The sequence below is a fragment of the Polyodon spathula genome, chromosome 15 (assembly GCF_017654505.1).
Source record: "Polyodon spathula isolate WHYD16114869_AA chromosome 15, ASM1765450v1, whole genome shotgun sequence".
Classification (NCBI taxonomy): Eukaryota; Metazoa; Chordata; class Actinopteri; order Acipenseriformes; family Polyodontidae; genus Polyodon; species Polyodon spathula.
In genome coordinates, this window is record NC_054548.1 from 6,691,402 (window position 1) to 6,710,402 (window position 19,001).

Sequence of the window (19,001 nt, forward strand, 5' to 3'; positions counted from 1 at the left end):
ATTTCCTACAGCAGCTAGCATTTATTTAGTCTTACGGATAAATAGCACTCACTAGAATAGATATTTAGTTAGCATAAGGTTACATTTTTCACCTGGCCTAAAATTCCAGTCAAATCAACTGCCTAAATCTAGTCTGTTCTAAGTCCCTGTCTGTTTTACATTTGTTCAAATTTTTTCCAGTTTTAAATGTACATAAAAGATGACCGAATAGCACAGAATATTATGTTTCCAAGTCCATTCGTTTGTTTTTGTGTGGCGTCTGCAATCAACGATACCCTAAGTGCAGTTTACCACACAATCTTGGGTACTTGATGTTCTTTATAAAGGTATGGTTATTTATGTTGGTGCCATACTTTTTGTATGACATGCCATAGTTGCCTGTGCTTTACTGTGGCATATCTACACTTTTAATAAGCCTTCATTACACTTTGCTATGCTTTGTGTAAACTAAGAATCCTATCTTATGAAGGCTCAAATTCAGTATAAAGTGAACTACTAGAACAGCCTCCACACGTATGAAATGAAGAAAGGTACAGCTGGGCTATCCAGTTTGTTTTAAAGAGCCCCTTTGGAAATCTATCTGCCTCAGTGAGTCAAATATGCATGCATCAGCTACACCTTCACCCAACACAAAGTTATTATAAATTGTATCTTCAAGCTCCATTGGTTAAAAAGCAAAATATAATGTAAACACAATGGGCCTTATTTAGCTACTAGTGCATGGCCAGTGTTAATTTTCTGAAAGGAACAATTTTAACAAAATAAACCCAATAACAGATTATTCAGTACAATAATATAATATGGATTTGCTTCCACATCTGCCACTTTCCACACATCTGTGCTGTTTTCAGAGTCAGTGAGTATTTCCAGCAACAGATTAGAGAAGGAGCCTACCTGAACACCAGTATTCCTTTTCTGTATTCTCCACCCCCTGCCAGGCTCAAGGGTTTTGATCAACTCCATCACACAGTCTTACAAAAACAGTTGACTTATAGTAGCCTAACCAGGCTGGTTGATGCGCTGTCAGGAGGCTCACTGAAACAAGACCTTGAGGAATGCAGACTTATACAATCAAACTTCAATACATATGGCTGCAAGTCCCGACTGATAAATACAAATAATACTTCAACATTTAATTGTTATAATGTTTCATATGTATCAGTCAATTTGACCACTTCTGCTCTGAATGGGTATGACAGTATTTTGTCTTGTTAATTTTTGCAGCTACGCAATTCTTTCTTTGTCAGGGGAATTAGTACATATATTTAGTAAAAGTCAGGAAAGCACAGCTCTGTATCTTAAACACACACACCGCAATTTAAATTAAAATTCAGAAAATAGTCAAAATGACCGCCTTGGTCATTCGAGTGTTAATAAGAGCGATTTGTACAGTATAAGCAGTGTGTTTGTTATTTAAATCTATGCGAATGACACCGTGTTGGTGGTTGTACCGACATGTAGCTCCGTCCTGAATTTCACAGCACGCCATTGGTTTGGAATGCAAACAAAGACACATTCAAAACTAGTCCCAGTAAGCATGTTATCCCACTCCAGTGGGATAACAAAAATATATCCCATGCTAGATATACACACTGGTATAAACTCTAACATCACCACGCCCCGGGCAATATATTACACACAGTCGTGCCTTATTGCTTACATATATTGTAGTGTGTTGTGCAAGAGGAAGAAAACTAGAGAGATGCTTACTTCGGTTCAATGCTTTTATTTAGCGCACTCTTCTCCAGACACACAGTCCACAGCTCGGTTCAACCCCGCCCACTAACACACAGATCATTTAATGGTTACATTTTACTTGTTTTCTATAAACACTCTACCTAGGTAATTTTGTACAGAAATACATTCTTAATAACAATCAAAACAATAACAAAATGACATTGTATTTTACATTGTCTCTCCAACCATTATGGTTAGTGAGTTTCGTACCAATGAAACTAAAATTTAAAATCACGTCTGTGTCTGTATATCACAACAGACTTCCGGTAAAAAAAGAACTTGTGTAGGTTCACTCACATGGCATGCGATATCTTAACTGTTTCCAGAACCTTGAATTATGTGGCACACGTTTCTCATGGTGTTCTTTCCACCTTAAGGCGCCTTGCTTTTTTTTTATATATCTGACTGATTCAGGAAGATCTGAGTAATTGATCTCCCTTTCCATCTCGACGAGAATCACTTTGATTTCATCCTGTATCAGAGCATCGTATAATCCAATCTGCTGTTCAAAAGTGGTCTGCCAGTGTTCATCCCAGGAGCATGTAGGAGTGAGGATGATGATTAGCCTTTTGCTTTTTCTGATGGTCTCGTCAATAACGTTGTGAACTGGAACAAGAATTGTTTTAGAAAGAGGAAATAATTGTCAATCAACAATCAAATTATTGTAGTAAAAACAATTCAAGAACACTTGCTCACTGATGTTGTGCTTCCAGGAAAAAATCAGGGAATGGTGTTCATGGTTCATGGTGTTCAAAGTTAAATTACAATAAAAAAATAAAAAAAAATAGTGTTGACAACAAAATTAGCAAAATTTATTTTAAACCTCAAAAATGACTAACAAAATTTTTTCTTTTTTTTTTTTTTTTTTTTTTTACTGTGAAACCTGCCCTTTTGCATTCAAATGCAGCCACATAAAAGGTACAGTAAAGAACCATACACATATCAAGACTCACCTTCTCCAGGTAATTGATCTCTTTCAAAGATAAACAATTGGTATCCATATCTGTTCTCTAACATGTCAGGAAGTATCTGCAGTGCAAATGTTTCAGCCCTTCTTGTTGAACTCAATGTGTCAATTTTGGGATAAATCACATATGCATCATAGAGCTTTCCATCTGAAACTTAACATAATCAGTAATATTAACTGTTAATTATAACAAAAGTATTTTTAGAAGTATTAACATTTCCTGGGACAGGAGCAAGGGCTGTGTGGAGGAAGAACCTCGGGAATTGAAATAGTAGATAAGTGCTTGTGACTTTAGCAGAAGGACAGGGTTTCCTCTTAGCTCACACAGAACCACCCTCACAGAGGCGAGGCCGAACCAATCGACCGCCAAGGTTGGGAAGCTACATTACTTCACCCAAGGGGAAACGGAAAGTAGAATAGCGGACAAATCGAAAAGATGAAGAGAATATCTGGTATCTGGTCTCCCCGGCTTACAAGGGTCCTCTTTGTTGAGTAAACTCATATTTTCAAAGAGTTTTCTCCACTCTTCAGTAAACTTATATTTTCAGAGAGTTTTCTATAAAAAAAAAAAGGCTAACAAAATGCTCGGATATATATATAGTGAAAAGTGTTGAATTTAAATCAAGGGAAGTAATGTTGAAATTGTAAAAAGCATTAGTAAGACCTCATTTAGAATATTGTGTTGAGTTCTGGTCGCTTCACTATAGAAAGAATATTGCTGCTCTAGAAAGAGTGAAAAGAGCGACCAGAACTAATCCTGATTTAAAAGTTATGTCATACGCAGACAGGCTAAAAAACTAGAATTTATTCAGTCTTGAACAAAGACGACTATGCGGCGATTCAAGCATTCAAAATTCTAAAAGGTACTGACAATGTCGACCCAGGGGACTTTTTCGACCTGAAAAAAGAAACAAGGACCAGGGGTCACAAATGGATATTAGATAAAGGGACATTCAGAACAGAAAATAGGAGGCACTTTTTTACACAGTGAATTGTGGGAGTCTGGAACCAACTCCCCAGTAATGTTGTTGAAGCTGACACCCTGGGATCATTCAAGAAGCTACTTGATGAGATTCTGGGATCAATAAACTACTAACAACCAAACAAGCAAGATGGACTGAATGGCCTATTCTGGTTTGTAAACTGTCTTATGCTCTTATGTTCTTATATGAATATGTTTAAAGAAAGATACAAAGTTATGATTTCATTACAACTAAAACAAGTACATCCCAAGCGCAGACCTGGACAGGCTTGACAATGACACAATGGAATCCTGAAGGGCATTCCATAACCCCAAGGCTGTGCCAAAGAAAGAACACCTGACGCAACCGAAGGTGACAAGGAATGCTTGTCAGAGGTCTTGTACGAACACAGACTGACACAGAGGTACAACACAATGATTGCAAAACCTTGTACAAGTGAGCAATGATAACATAGGACCTTCTGCCAGAGGGGCGACTAAGAAAGTTATCATAAGTAAAATTTGCAGACTCAAGCTTCTTAATGTTGGAATGGATCACAGACAAGTTATACTCTATAAAATAGGTCTTACCAAACTCTTGTAAAGATATAAAATGACAAAGGAATGAATTATATTCTTATGTACAATAGGAATGTGTAGTATTTTGGTGTATGACACAATTAAAAAATGCTGTAAAATTACAGAATATGCAGCACTGTAACCTCTACTTAAACTTGTTGATAAAACCTTAGCCTCAATAGATATTGCAAATGTTGCCCGGTACAGATTCCAGTTCGAGTCTAAGTGCTTCGCATAATTCTGATATTGTCTGCCATGTGAGGTGAAACCTTTCAACAAACATGTAAATCTGATTAACTTGTCTGAATTTATTCAGCATCTGATAAGGGGATGGACAGGATTTCCCCTGCTTAAATCTTGCTCTCCAACGCCTTCCATGTAACCAACAAATGGCAGACCTCTTCCTACTGCTTGGTTTAACAGTATGGCACTTTAGGGAACTCACGTGAAAGATAAAATATGTGTTACAGATTAGACATGATAGCACATTTATGCATATTATATGTCAGTGGAGAACACATTTAACATATAATACATCTTTGGCCTCGCCTCAGGGAAGCCCTGCCCATAAATTTTTCTGCTGATAAATGGCTGACTGCAAGAAAGCTATGGGCAGGGGGCAGATAGCTGCCCTCCACCCTGAGACGAAGCAGGAAAACGTGAGGAGGCAGAGGAGGAGATGAACTGTAACTCCCAGCAGGGAGGTAATGGATCAGGTGTGATTTGAATCCCTTCCCTGATGTAATTACGTTGTTAGTGATAAGGTGTTGCTATTTCGAGTACAATTGTCTGGTTATCAACACTTAACAAGCTTGATTTGATTGATTGATTAAAAGTGAGTTCCCTGCCTGGACCAGCGCTGTGCTTCATTTCTTCTGCCTTCTTTTACTTTGCACATGTAGATTCATGATATTTTGTGTTTTTTTTGTGAATAAGGTGTAAGCATGCTATCATAAACAAATTCCCACACCTTTCTAGCATGAGAATACTTATGAAAATGCCTTGTGCGTCCAATGTTTTTGACAACATCATCAAAGTGTAACAATATCATAAGAACCTTGAATTATATGCAACATGTAAACTATGCTATACATAGAAAATGAATTCTTAACTCATGAGTTAAGCTATGAATTGGCCCAATCATTTGTATACTTTAAATGACTGAATGCTGAAATAATATTTAAGGTTTATTACAAAAGAAGTAGAATCTATAAGATGCAGTTCAATTGTGTACTTACCATGTGCTGTTCGGGTTCTGTTCCATATTTCTCGGTAGAAAAGGACAATATCAATCTTGAAAAATTTATATATGACTACACCCAGCATTACCAGAACAGATATTGCAAGCACAATGAAAAGCAGGTGCCAATTCCTGTCTTTTGCTGGAAAACAAGATTGACAAATCTTTCATTAAAATTATTTTAGTTTTGTAAACACTGGCTCCTGTAGTACTGGGTATACTATTGTTACAGTAGGTGGATTATTCCATTTCGATGTTGCTACATTGCGCTTTATTGAATTTCAATAAGATCAACACATATCAATTGCAAACATAAGAAAAATGTAAAGGAACAGTAAAAAAAAAAACAACAAAATGTTCCAGTAAACACAAAAAACAAACCTGGCTGCAGTTGTAAATGTCCAACATCTATTCCAGCTGCATTTTTAGCAATGCATTTGAATGGTATTTCATACAAGTCAGGTGTCACTTTTGATATTACCAGTTTTATTTCAGCATAATGTGTATCATTTTCTTTTTTTGTTCTGAAAACAGAACATTGGAAAATGGCAGTTTAATGTGAGCAAAATGCACTTATGTTAAGGAACTTTGTAATAACAAAGGGGTAGGTGTACTAGCATGGGCCAGTCACAGCGCAAACATACTGCTACATACATTCTGTCGTAAGTATTAAGAGAAATTTACTTGTTAATGAAAAGAGCCTCAATATACTTGTTTAAATATTTATTACGTCTTCTTAGCGAGATCTGTGTTGCGAGAGTCGGGCGACACTGTTCAAATAAACAGCAGGAGTTGAGTTGGGGTTTGCTGCAGCAGAGGGTGCTTGAAGGATAACGTCTAACATGCAAGGGTGCAAGAATCAAAACAACATTGTTTCTGTTAGAAGGTGTGAGCTTTAAAAAAATACGTCTATAAACTTTCTTATGTTCTTATACGCCTGTATGGTACGGTAGTAAAACCAAATGAAAACCTAGCGCACTTTTTACTTTAGCCTGTAGGTTACTGGTATGGTAACAAAAAATAAATCATGCTGCTGCAATCATTGTACACATTGGTGTACAGTGTGAATAAAAGATTATTTTAAATTGAGACTAAATGACTTTAGCGTTTTATTATTATTATTATTATTATTATTAGCGTGGCAGCCTAGACAATTAACAAAAAAATTGATCATGGTGCCACATTGACAAGTTATGATACTTACACACTCAATTCTTGTTAATATGAATTTCAAAGGACAAGCAACACATTTTGCATTATACCACTAATTCGTATTATCATTAAATTGAATAACAATGAGTTTAAGGCTTGTAGTTACACCCTGCTGTTAGGAAAAAATAGGTACTTATGTGTTCGCCTCAGAAATGCATTGAGCACAACTGGCAATGCATGAGAAAAAGCGGACTGAGAAATGCCAGCAACAATTATGACTGTTTAAAACATGCTTTCAAAACTTCTAAACAAATTGATGCAATTGTGTCGCAATTGCCGAAAGCTTTCGTACATTTCGTTATAATTTTTCAGAACCCTAATTTGTACCATCTCTGCCCCCTTTTTGCGAATTTGCCCATAACTACGTATTCATCTACGCTTGAACTACAAACAGAAACTGCTGCTGCAAAGCATTCCCTAAAAAGCCGCAAATAGCATTGTGCTTGTTTAGTACATTTCACCCAAGACTTCCAACTCGTTTGCAACTGGTTTGCGACAGGCGCAACACTTTAATACACCTACCCCAAAGAGTCATAAAATTAACTTAGGTAACAATGAACGTTAGCTACCAATTTAAAAGCTAAACATAATAAAGACCTTCAAAACATGTATGCCATGTCTCACGGCAGGTACATTTTCATTCCCCAATGATTGGAAATATCCCTTATACAAGTTATACAAACAATACAAACAAGAACATTACTCACACAAGCATGCAATTATTATTTTCTTTGAATGACATTGACATAAGTATTTAGTTTCCCAGATATTTATTGTTTGAAAAATGTGCACACTTATCATCTGCAGGCTTTTTAAAATTCAATTTTAAGGGGACCTACTGTTAGGTAACAGAACCGGTAATAACCACACTTCACAGGACTGTTTTCACACAGACTGTACGGTCAATTTTACTTACATGCCAGGTAGTGCTTTCATTTCATTGTACATCTCAGGATGTGTATTATTTACAGTCCAGTATATGATTGGCTTTAAATATTCACCAATTCCTATGAATGCTCTGCAAGTTAAGATTTTTTCAGAGCCTAGGGAAGAGAAGCCAAAGTTGATCAAATATATTCATATAAAAGCCTGGTTGTGGTTTCCAATCCACCTTTAAATGTATTCTCCAGCCTCACTGCCTAAGCTATTCATACCTGCTATACTTACCTGTATCTGCATTATGCTGATGGAAATTATACTGACACAAAACGCTTCCATTTACTCATGATTAGTTAGTTCAAGTAGACTGGGTGAAGATATTGTGTATAACTGTCGACTTACATCAGAGAATTATACAGAAAACAATGTTTTATCATATATTTGAATCCTGAAACATGCATACTTTCACTGTGTTTATATAAAAGGTAACACAGTAAATGTAACAATCCCTGTTTTCTGGCAACTCTGCATTCTTGTGCCTACTGTAGATCAAGCTCCGCTGGCTGGGTTCAGCAGCTGATTAAATCACACACATATATATTATAATTATAATATTATTATATGCATTATAAAATCGATATGAAATGTTCTGTACAAGTCTCTGTGAAACGCAACTGGGTGAACAACTTTCTGAACCCCTTGTTAGCGCTACAATCTACTCTACACCGGCCCTTCATCCCAGTTTGCATGGAATTTAAACACAGTGCAAGCGGAATGTTTCAGGATTCAAATATAGGATACTTCTTTAAAATGACAATGAATGACAAGCATTTTAAGGGTTTTTCATACAAAATAACAGATAATTATTGCTGCCTAGGCTACATAACTGCTTGTCGTATAGCATTCATGGGTTTAAGACTTTAGTAACAGCATACTGTTACATACCACATTCTACTTGAAGAGTTTCGTTTTGTGGATATATCACGTGTGGTGTTAAGGGCTTTACTGGATCTGTCAACAAGAAAATAGCTTATGAGTGTACATTATACCTTTTAATTGGGAGAAATAGATTTTGTGAAAAAAACTTGTTTGACACATTAATTCACTCCATTATCTACACAATTAAACTACACAAATGAACATTCACTCTTTGCATTATACAATGGATATTAAATGCTGTTAACATTTTGATAACTCAGTTTTTTTCCCAATATTTAAACATCAATTTTAACACCAAGTGAAACATATTGAGCTGTATTTATAAAGCTTTAGCATGGCAGTCCTGTGCATTGACTGGCATGCTTTGGGGGGCTGTGATGTTTTAAGAGTTTAAGATTTGTTATTGGAATGGCTCTTAGTATTAAAGGTGAACTTTAAGGCATTCTAGCAATTATTATAGAATTGCATTGCAAGTTTCTATAGTTTCCAATGCTTCTGTTATTGGTTTTCACCTTGGAATTCAGTAAAGTGAGAGTTAGAAGGAGTACTTTTACATTTTTGTGGGAATAATTAAATTTTTATTTTTAATATCTTGTTTTGTATAATTCTCTAATACTGTTTCATCTTCATTGTTATTTACAAGGCTTTCTAACTTGTGTCATTTTTCAACCACTGGGGCTGCTTTTCTGTGCACTGAGTGACTAAATTCACAAATCTCCTATATGCTTTTAGTTCATAAGGATTAGCAGAGGAAGTGGGAGCAAGTGGTAATGTCGTCTGAAGTTGCATATTCTTGAGAAGATTGTTAAATTAACCAATAGCACCTTCTCCAATGAACAACTGCTGGCAAAAAAAACCTGGCACACTCAAGATAATAAACACAATAGCTGGTTAACATAAATGGTAATCTCTTGCTGATGAGCCATTTGCAAGGCCACCCCAAACACATACCATCCCATCTTTTGAACACGTCTCAGTTGGGGTACACACACACTACTTTAATTTCTGTGTATGTGTGTGCTTTAAGAAACCGGAACTTTTCTGTTCCTTCATGTTTAAGTTTCTCACTCAGATCATGCAAACAACATGGGCGGACCTTCTTAACCATTTTACAACTCTCTTGTTCTAGTAAGAAGGAATACGTCTTTAACTATCTCTCCCCCTGTAATCTCACAGTCTGTCCGGGGAAACAAGGTAAGATCTGGTTACTTTGAATTTCACAGGACCCTTTTAAATTCAGGCTTTAGCTGGATGGGTGGCATGTAAAAGTACCAACAGCCAGTAACAGAGCGGTTTACCATTGGCTAAGTGCCAGAGACGGAGAGGGGAACCGCCCTGTGTTAAGGGGTATTTAACATCTTGTAAAGTCATAATAATTTGAAATGTGTCTGTTCTGTACTTGGGACATGATTCCCTGCATGTGTTATAATAAACCTATAATTAACTGAAGAAAATGACTTTGTGTACTTTCTTAAGAAACATCAGAACTCACTTTTAAAGCAACACCACCACACATATTAAAAGGTAAAAACTTTAATACATTGTATGTATACTCAGTATTACCTGCACATTTGTTTTATTGACATTACCTTGAAGTGTTATCTCAGTATTACTTGACATAGTATATCTTTTCCCCTTGTATGTAAAGGTTATTTGACAGGTGTAATTTCCAGCATCATTGTGGTTCATATCAGATATGAGAAGTGTATTTTCAATCCTTTTAACTTTTTTTCCATTTACTTGAAAAGGTTCAAAGTTCTGCAACAAAACAGTCAAAATGTATTAAAAGTAAATATTATGCCATGTGAAGTGTAGGGCGAGTCGTGGAATTGGCAGCTTATTCTAACGCTAGTTGCCCTGACTTCTTGGCTGGAAGCCCACAGGGGCAATGAGTTCTTGGCTCACAGGGAGCTTGTATCAGATGGAAATGATGTCAAAATACAGATTTATATGTTACTTCTAGCAGGAAGCAAATATCTAAGTAAAAACAGGAAAATACAATTGCCATCCATCCCGCAAAAAACAAACAAACAAAAAAAACCCACTACCAACATCACAGCATACAATACCTTAAACCACTTAACGTCTGGGTTCTTGTCTAAATCAACAACATACTTCAGTATGTAGCAAGGGATAACAGCAGGTTTTGAGTATTCCATTATATCCAAGGTATTAATATAGAAGCCCTGGGCCTTCACAGACAGGTTCATTTCTAACTTGTAGCAGGATGTTGAGAATCTGTGAAGTATAAAGATGAAGACTTCAAATTACTGTTTTCAAAAATCTGTACCCATGTTTTCTAGCTAATTGGAAATGCCCAATTGGAATGCTGCTTCACTGCTGCAACTGGCAACCTTCATGCCATTGTCATTCCAAAGCAACCAATGCTTTTGAACCCTGGAGGAAAAGGCTGAGGCCTAAATTAGAGCTAGCTGAGGGTCATGAGTCATTCACCTGTGATAAACTCACTATTCACAGCTGTTTAACTGATCAACTCATGTGTATTCTACAGTCTAAATTTCAACAATTTATATTAATACATTTTACAATACAGATTCATCCTTATTAGGACCAGTGTTTACCTGAAAATGCCAGAATTGCCACAGTTTTCTCCAAAATGAACCTACATTTCCTAAATCAATTATCTATGTCTGATTTTAATAATTTACAAAATTAAGTATTGCTCTTTTTTTTTCTCTTTTGCTGGAATGTTTTTAAATTCAGTCTTCTTTCCTTGTTTTAGGTACATCAAAAATAATCTTTAGCTAGAAAAATATAAAAATTTTCAGGAGGTGTTTTTTGTGGGTTTTTCTCTTTTCTGTTATTTGTTTTTTAAATCTGGTGTAGTATTATTTAATGTTCTCCAGTGTTACACACAGACAACACTTAATAAGCGATGTGCCAGTCAATCACTCTGGTTTTAAAGTACTTTGCATGCACTTGCTATTGTGCTGTTGCTCATGATCAAACAGTTACTGTTTGTACTAATTTATTGTATATAAGAAAATTTGAAGTTTTGGAAATATTAAATAATTCTATTTTCATTTCCAGAAAACACTGGCCTCAATCATTAGTCATAGTAGTTCTCCACTCTTCAGTAAACTCATATTTTTTCAAAGGAGAAAAACAGCTGTTAATTTTCCAACAATGGAACCAAACGACAAAGCAATAAAATTCAAAGCCTCTTAGGCCTTGTACACACACACAGCCTAAATGTGGTTGAGAGTTCACCTTTTGCTCTTAATACGGTTTAAGTACACACAGTTCGGTTGTAAAAGGCAACGACAACTGCACTAGTTAATCCTGTTCAGAACAAGTAGCGAGTTTGTTATTAATTCAGTTTGGTTAGTTAATGTGCACTAACCGTGTGTGTGTGTGTATTAAAACTACACTAAAACAACTACAGTAGGTGCTTGTGGATTTCATAATTCGTAACGCCATCATTTATCACACATTTCCTTGTGCACAACGAACAACAATGAGGCATATATATTTCAAAATCAATGAATTAAACAAAAAGTACAAATAAATAAATTGTGCGATTTGAATCAATATTTGAGTATATTTTATTCCTATAACAATTAACTGGGTAAACCTTACGTATGGTGAGCTATCCTCTCGATCGATTACGCACTGTACTTCCTTCCAAAAGCATAAACAAAAACAAAGCCTCCATGCTGCTAGCACACAAACCTGTCGAATGTCGTGTAATGATGGTCCGAGTTCAGTTAGACAGGGAGTGCACTCATTTCAGTAATGAAAGACCTGTGTGTACAACAAACAACCATAGTGATTGCAGTTTGTTAATACGGTTGTCACGCTAACCGCAGTTTATGTGTGCGAGGCCTTACACACTCTTAAGTTGTATGTTTCCAATTTTGTAACATTAACATAGCATTTTCAACATTAGAAAGGAGTTTATTATTAAGTTGAAAATATGTCTTCATGTGAATACCTAACACTGACGAAAGCAGTCGCTGTACGACTGGTTTTGCCTCATCATTACATTACTTTTTTTTTTTCTTTTACCAAAAAACATGTCTCGCCATACACGTGTTCATATAGCTAAGTTGGAGGACATTGTAATCATTTGCAAGCCACCTACAATATGGTACCTTTGCTGTAGGTCACATGACCCGGTTGCTGCTAGTTTGAACTACAACATATGAAGTTATCAGGGATGAAGAAGAAGCAGAATTCTAAACAGAAGTGTGAAACACAAGCGACGAACATAAAGATCTGCAAAAGAAAAAGGGCACCAGTAATATTATTGTGAGTGCTAATAAGAATTTAGTGCATAGATTTATGTTGTTAGCATATGTTAACTTGCAAACACTGCAAATGCATGCTGAGGCTGATGTCTAGATGAAGTGTCTCACCTTACTTCACATACATAATTTCCAGAGTCCGAGAGGGATGCTGGTAAAAACCACAGTGCATTTCTCTGCTCTTCAATTTTTTGTCCTATTCCATCGATTATTTTGTCATTTTTGTACCACGACAAGTTGAAATCATAATTATCATTAGATTCATTTATATTGCATTCAAGCCTGGCAACTTCTCCATCCCTGGCATCATATGTTTCTTCTTCACGCATCTCTATACAGTTCTCTGTATGAAAACAAATTAAGAAAGATAAGTTTTAAAAACATGTACTGTACATAATTTTATAAAAAATTAAGCATTGCTTAAAATTAACTTACTTAGGCATTATATACTCTACAAGCAATAAAAACAATGTTTGGGGCCTAGGTGGTGCAGTGATTTAACACACTAGCATTCCTGCTCTGGTGGTCTAGGTCAAAACGAAGTTTACCTGACTTTTTAGTGGACAGCAAATACCCAATGAAACTCTGTGACAGGACAAATGAAGCACATCTTTTTCAAAGAAGACCACATATTGTTGTGACATTTTTACATTGCTGTACTGTGGCAGTCCTGCAACAGGTAAATAGCTGGTCCTAGTGACCACTGTATTTGAATTAACAGAAGGGCCACATGTCATTAACTTAATTCATAAGTTCGTAAATGCATGAATTAAGTTAATTAATGCATTAATAAACAATTGTTTTGGAAGCCGTTAAAATAACTGAGCAGGTAATTATCTGTACAGAGCAGTCTAAGGTTCAACAGTTTACATTATTTAAATTTACAGAGTTATCATTATACTCAATCAGGGATTCGGACGTGTATAACTAACTACCACACAATGTTGGCTCAACTGCCGTAATGAAAAAATGTCTTATATATGTCTGAGAAAGAATAACCACATGTATTCCCTCTGTAGCTACTCGAGATGCTTGCTGTGTGGATAAAGTCATCACAACTTTACTGTCTGGCAATGTAGAAAGTAAACATGCAGCATACACATACATGGACAAAAATGAAATGCAACAGCTTACTACTGATCATTCACTGTAGTTAAAGGGAGATTCTTCAGGTCGGCATATAGCATTGTCAAAGAAGTGTGGGGAAACTCATCTATCCCAACATCTATTATTAGTGTCATTGTCACCTTATATAAAAACATACTGCATTAATTCCTTTTTCATAATTATGTTAGATCAAACACATCAAACAAATCCTTCTCTCTGTCTATAGTTTATTCAGTTGTCCCTAGATATACTGATTCACCTCTTAAAAGACTGTTGCAGCTAAGTTTCCAGCTAGATTTTTTTGCACATACTGTATTTTACAAAAAAATTACATTCAACGACAAACTCTACTATTTTACATATAGAGGAGGAGTTTTTTTTTCAGCCAATACTAAAATGAAAGATTTCGTTGTCTAGTTTCACCAAGTTGGAAAATCCACAATCAAACTGAAAGAACAGGTTCTCATAACTTAAGTGAATATGCAGGTCAAACCTGCTTTGTTTTTCACTGAAGATCTAGAATTTTCCCACAGAAGCAATCCATACATTAAGATAAATGATTAACTTTGAATTAGAAATGTCAGTACTTCATACTATACTAATACTACTACATACTACTAAACATACTACTAAACTAAACTAAAAGTTTAGCAAGGGGCTCTTCCTCACACACATTTCTGTATGCAAAGACAATAAAGACCTTGGATGCAAGCCAAGCAGAGCTAAAATAATGTGTGTCAAAATCAACTGTTTTCCAGTCAAAGTAGGACTAAACCTTATGTTGCTTTTATCGTACATTTAGGTTTTAAATAATTGTCACCATTTGTTTCTGCCATCAATAATTCAAAGAGTTAGCTACAACATCACTGAACAACTGAACGATTGAAAAGATCATACAAACTATTGTGACAAAAAATATAAATAATAAACATTGTATTTTGAGCTACAGTAGGTACAGTATTGTATTCTGTCATATTTCTTAAAACCACATACAATCCAAGAGGTGGTTGCAAATTGAAGCAGCAGGCAATCGGTTTCACACTTTGTTTTTTAAGAACCCTCAAGAGGTATCATTTGGTCCAATGACAGTGGCATATGCATTTAGGTCATCAGCAATTAATCAGATACCTATAAGAATGATTCAACTTTTTGAAAAAGTAATCAGGGGGTAGAAGTAGAGAAAACTACTGTAGTCATATATATGGATCAACCTTTATTGGGAATGGATATTATACTGCCATGACAATTCCATTTGCCAAAATACCATTATCGCTATAGTCATGGTTTCAACTGCGTTTCTACGTTAAACTCAAGTTTACAACCATTAATATCTTGGCAATGGTCTGGGGTAGAGTGATATCCTTTGGAACAGAAACACATTGTGACATTGTCAAACGTTAACAGTTCCCCCTGCTTACAATACAAATTATAATGTAAACCTGCAGAATAAAAACTGTAATGGCTACAGCTACAATACTCTGCGCCGCGGTATCGTTCTCTGCTGACTTTATTTTCTATAATTGGATTTGTAGTTTTTCAGTTAATGTATTTCGAATGTCGTTTATCAGTCTCATGTACATTTGAGCATTTGCGAGGTGGCGGTTTTCATCAGGTAGAGGGCTATGGTAATTCTGAATCTACACCCAGACAAGTGCCATTTCATGAAGCAGGAGGTCAGCTTCCTGGGGCACAGAGTGGGCAAGGAAGGCATTCGGACCAAGCCAGAAACAAAATGAATGCAAAAAAAATCTAAATCTTTAAATCTATTTGTGTGACCCACATATAGCTTTTTTCTTACTCAATATGCTTGAAAAACTCCAAACCAATACAACATTTCAAAACGGCTATACATGGCAGTTTGTATAAGACCACTTCAAATAACTATGACCTAAAAACAAAAGAGAGAGAGAGAGAGAGAGAGAGAGAGATAGAGAGATTAAATCAATCTTCAATTAAATCAGTTTTCTGGTACTATGAATTTTCTACATGGTCCCCGATAAATTTAGCAGTTGCTTATTGTAAATGACTTCTTATAATACGAATTAAATTAACACAATTTCTTGTTTGTGTGAATTATTTTAATCCCCGCCGGGAAAGAACATTCTTAATTAAATGTTCTTCCCCAGGGGACAGAGCCAGAAACATGCTTTAAAATGATAAAACCTGTATTTGTCTAAATCTTTTTTTTTCCTATTTGTCTAAACCCAATATAGATGTTTTTCTTGTCCGGAAATGTGCATTATTCTTTGCCATAATACAAGCCCATGTGCAGCAAAGTGTGGATGCAAGTCATCAGCGTTTCCGATTTGCTGAATACTTGATATTGAGGACATCTGGTTTTTGTGGTTTAAAAAGGCCCGTGTTAAAACTGATACGTGCAGATTTCAAGTGCCGCTTATTTGCAATGTATACCTTTTAAAAGTTCTCTTACAACCATATTTTCAATTAAATGCACAGTACTTTATTTATTTTTTTTAACTTTTAATTGTAGTGTAATTGAAATTTGATTTCCTGTAACTTTGCAACACTGTAAAAATTGACAGCATGTATTTGACTTAGACTCCTGATAAGAATTACTGATTTTTTTGCTTGAAATTTGAGAGTTGACTTTGTGTGTGTGGAGCTCCAATGGATTCAAGCTCCAGAGGTGCACCTAGACTAAGACTAGAGACAGGGGGCTGTGAGTGATACAATGTTGTAATGTTGGCAGGCCCACGGACTATTTAAGGGCTATTTTAATCTCATCTCATTAACTTACTCCAACAGTTTATCATTCATTTTGATTGTCCTTTTGCTAGAACAAACCTCTCGATATAACGAACAACAGGCTTGTACCTCAACAGGTTCGTTATAGCGAGGGTGTACTGTGTGTGTGTGTGTGTGTGTGTATATATATATATAGAGAGAGAGAGTGATGTCTCTAGAAAGTTTCTTGGCTGTCACTACATTATAAGGAAATAATAGGGTCACCATATTTTTTTATTGGATTAATATCTAAAATATGCTGTCCACAGAGGCAAAACTTTTGAGAGTGATCCTAATGGAACATCAGCACCTGCCAACAGCACACTCAGGTGTGAAATACTACAAGATACACATCGGGGTTTCCAGTTGCAAAATCTAGAAGATATTAGCTATCTAATACACGCACGAAACAGGAAAAACCTGAATGCTTCACAGGTCTGGATTCTGAGATCGGATTTCGATCAGGAACATGCTGTGCCAACTCCTTATACCCTTTCATAGCTTGAGACAAAGTAAACCCATTCTAGCTTACACTGAAATGTACAGTACGTTAAATGTATACATTACTTTGATCTCCCTAATTATACACTATGCCAGAAGTTATCCCAATGCTTACCTGCTTTGTTATCACAGAAGTACATATAAAAACAGGAGCAGAAAATGATAAGGAGTGGTGTATCCATTGTTCTGCTGTAAAACAAAACAGTTATATTATTCCCTGTATTTTATATTTCATCATGCATTGCCTTACTGGGCCAGTCCTAGGTAGTGATATAGCCTGGGTCCCATTCCATTAAGTTACCACAATTCGTCAAGCAAAAAATGTTCAAAGAGCAATATGTTTGCTAGCTGTTTACTGCGGCAGATACACATACAGAATACACGTCTGTTTTATTATTCGCTGACACATTTCTAAACACTCACCTTCTATACAGTCTGTTTGAATAGTATACACCACGCACAGACACTGAACACTTTTCAAAAGAGATTATTTGTCTTATGTACGTTAAATGTACTTGAGAACAAATTACCGCGTATCCTAGCAACTCTATGGACAGGAGATGAATCGAGGTGTTCTTGTCTACTTTCTTATCTAATATATGACAGTTTCGTTTCACCACAGCTCTGACTTTGCAATAAACATGCCATGAAAGCAAGCTTAGGCATTACATGCAGTGTTTAATGTTTATGCCTCGATAAACTATTACTGTTTTTATTAAATGCAACAGTATGCTGTTTAGCAGGTGTCTGACCATGGTTTTGCACAGCATTAACTATACCGCCCAGTCATTTCGAATTTTTCTGTTTGTAAAATATTATGTTAATTTTTACAACATTTAAAACCAACCAAGTTATTATCAGCATTTTCTTGTTAACTGTAGTGTTGAAAGAATCTTAATATTCTTTAAGGTACCTTACATTGGCTATCCAAATGTAATCTGTCCTCCACATTCACGGGTCCCGATATGTGTGTTCACCTGGTGCCTGAAGTGGAAATACTTAATGCATGACTGTCGCTCCCCTCCCGCGTTTTCATTATTCATCAACGCTGGAATTTCCCGGACGATCGCAAAATGATGTGGTTTTTTTTTTACTTAAAGCCAATTGTAGCTGTCACCAAGTCTTCTTCCTACCACTCAATATAAAAACTACAAAAAAAACCCCCCACTTATTTACCTGGCAGAATATAACTATTATATTTGTCTTATGCTGAATATGTTATGCATATATAACTCACATGTGAAATATATGAAAACATATGTATTATTACATATAAAACCGTTGATAAGGAATGAGACATTTGCAATATAGTTTGCATCATATTTAAAGATACAATATGAAACAATGCACAAAATAAATAAAATACATTTAGTAGCTTACAGGCAGAAAAGATAGTTGGCCAAATAATGTTTTTAAAAATAAATGAAATGAAAATTTATATAAATATATATATTATATATATATATATATATATACACACACACACACACACACTGAGTGTACAAAACATTAGGAACACCTTCCTAATATTGAGCTGCACCCCCTTTTGCCCTCAGAACAGCCTCAATTCGTTGGGGCATGGACTCTACAATGTGTCGAAAGCGTTCCACAGGGATGCTGGCCCATGTTGACTCCAATGCTTTCCACAGTTGTGTCAAGTTGGCTGGTAGTGGATCTCTACTCCCAATAGCTCGTTTCATCTCATCCCACAGATGCTCTATTGGATTGAGATCTGGTGACTGGACAGGCTACTGTAGTAAGCTGAATTCACTGTCATGTTCGTGGAACCATTCCTGGACAATCCTAGCATTGTGGCATGGGGCGTTATCCTGCTGAAAAAAATCCATTAGCAGGTGAACTGCTCTG

At 35.9% G+C, this 19,001-nt stretch overlaps 1 protein-coding gene across 2 annotated transcripts; it reads right to left on the minus strand.

The window, feature by feature from the left end:
- Window positions 1-1,710: 1,710 nt before the first annotated feature.
- On the minus strand, window positions 1,711-18,132 carry LOC121327678 (interleukin-1 receptor type 1-like). 2 transcript variants are annotated; one of them, XM_041271823.1, is made up of 11 exons: window positions 18,054-18,132; window positions 17,251-17,324; window positions 12,894-13,125; window positions 10,584-10,752; window positions 10,104-10,272; window positions 8,521-8,586; window positions 7,613-7,739; window positions 5,866-6,008; window positions 5,483-5,626; window positions 2,691-2,858; window positions 1,711-2,343 (listed from the first exon to the last, which is right to left on the minus strand). In XM_041271823.1, the coding sequence occupies exons 2-11, from the start codon at window positions 17,315-17,317 to the stop codon at window positions 2,027-2,029; spliced, it is 1,602 nt and encodes a 533-aa protein (XP_041127757.1). In that variant the 5' UTR covers window positions 17,318-17,324; window positions 18,054-18,132; the 3' UTR covers window positions 1,711-2,026. The 2 variants fall into 2 exon arrangements, with proteins under 2 accessions (XP_041127757.1, XP_041127756.1); XM_041271822.1 differs by having other exon boundaries at window positions 18,049-18,113.
- Window positions 18,133-19,001: the final 869 nt, after the last annotated feature.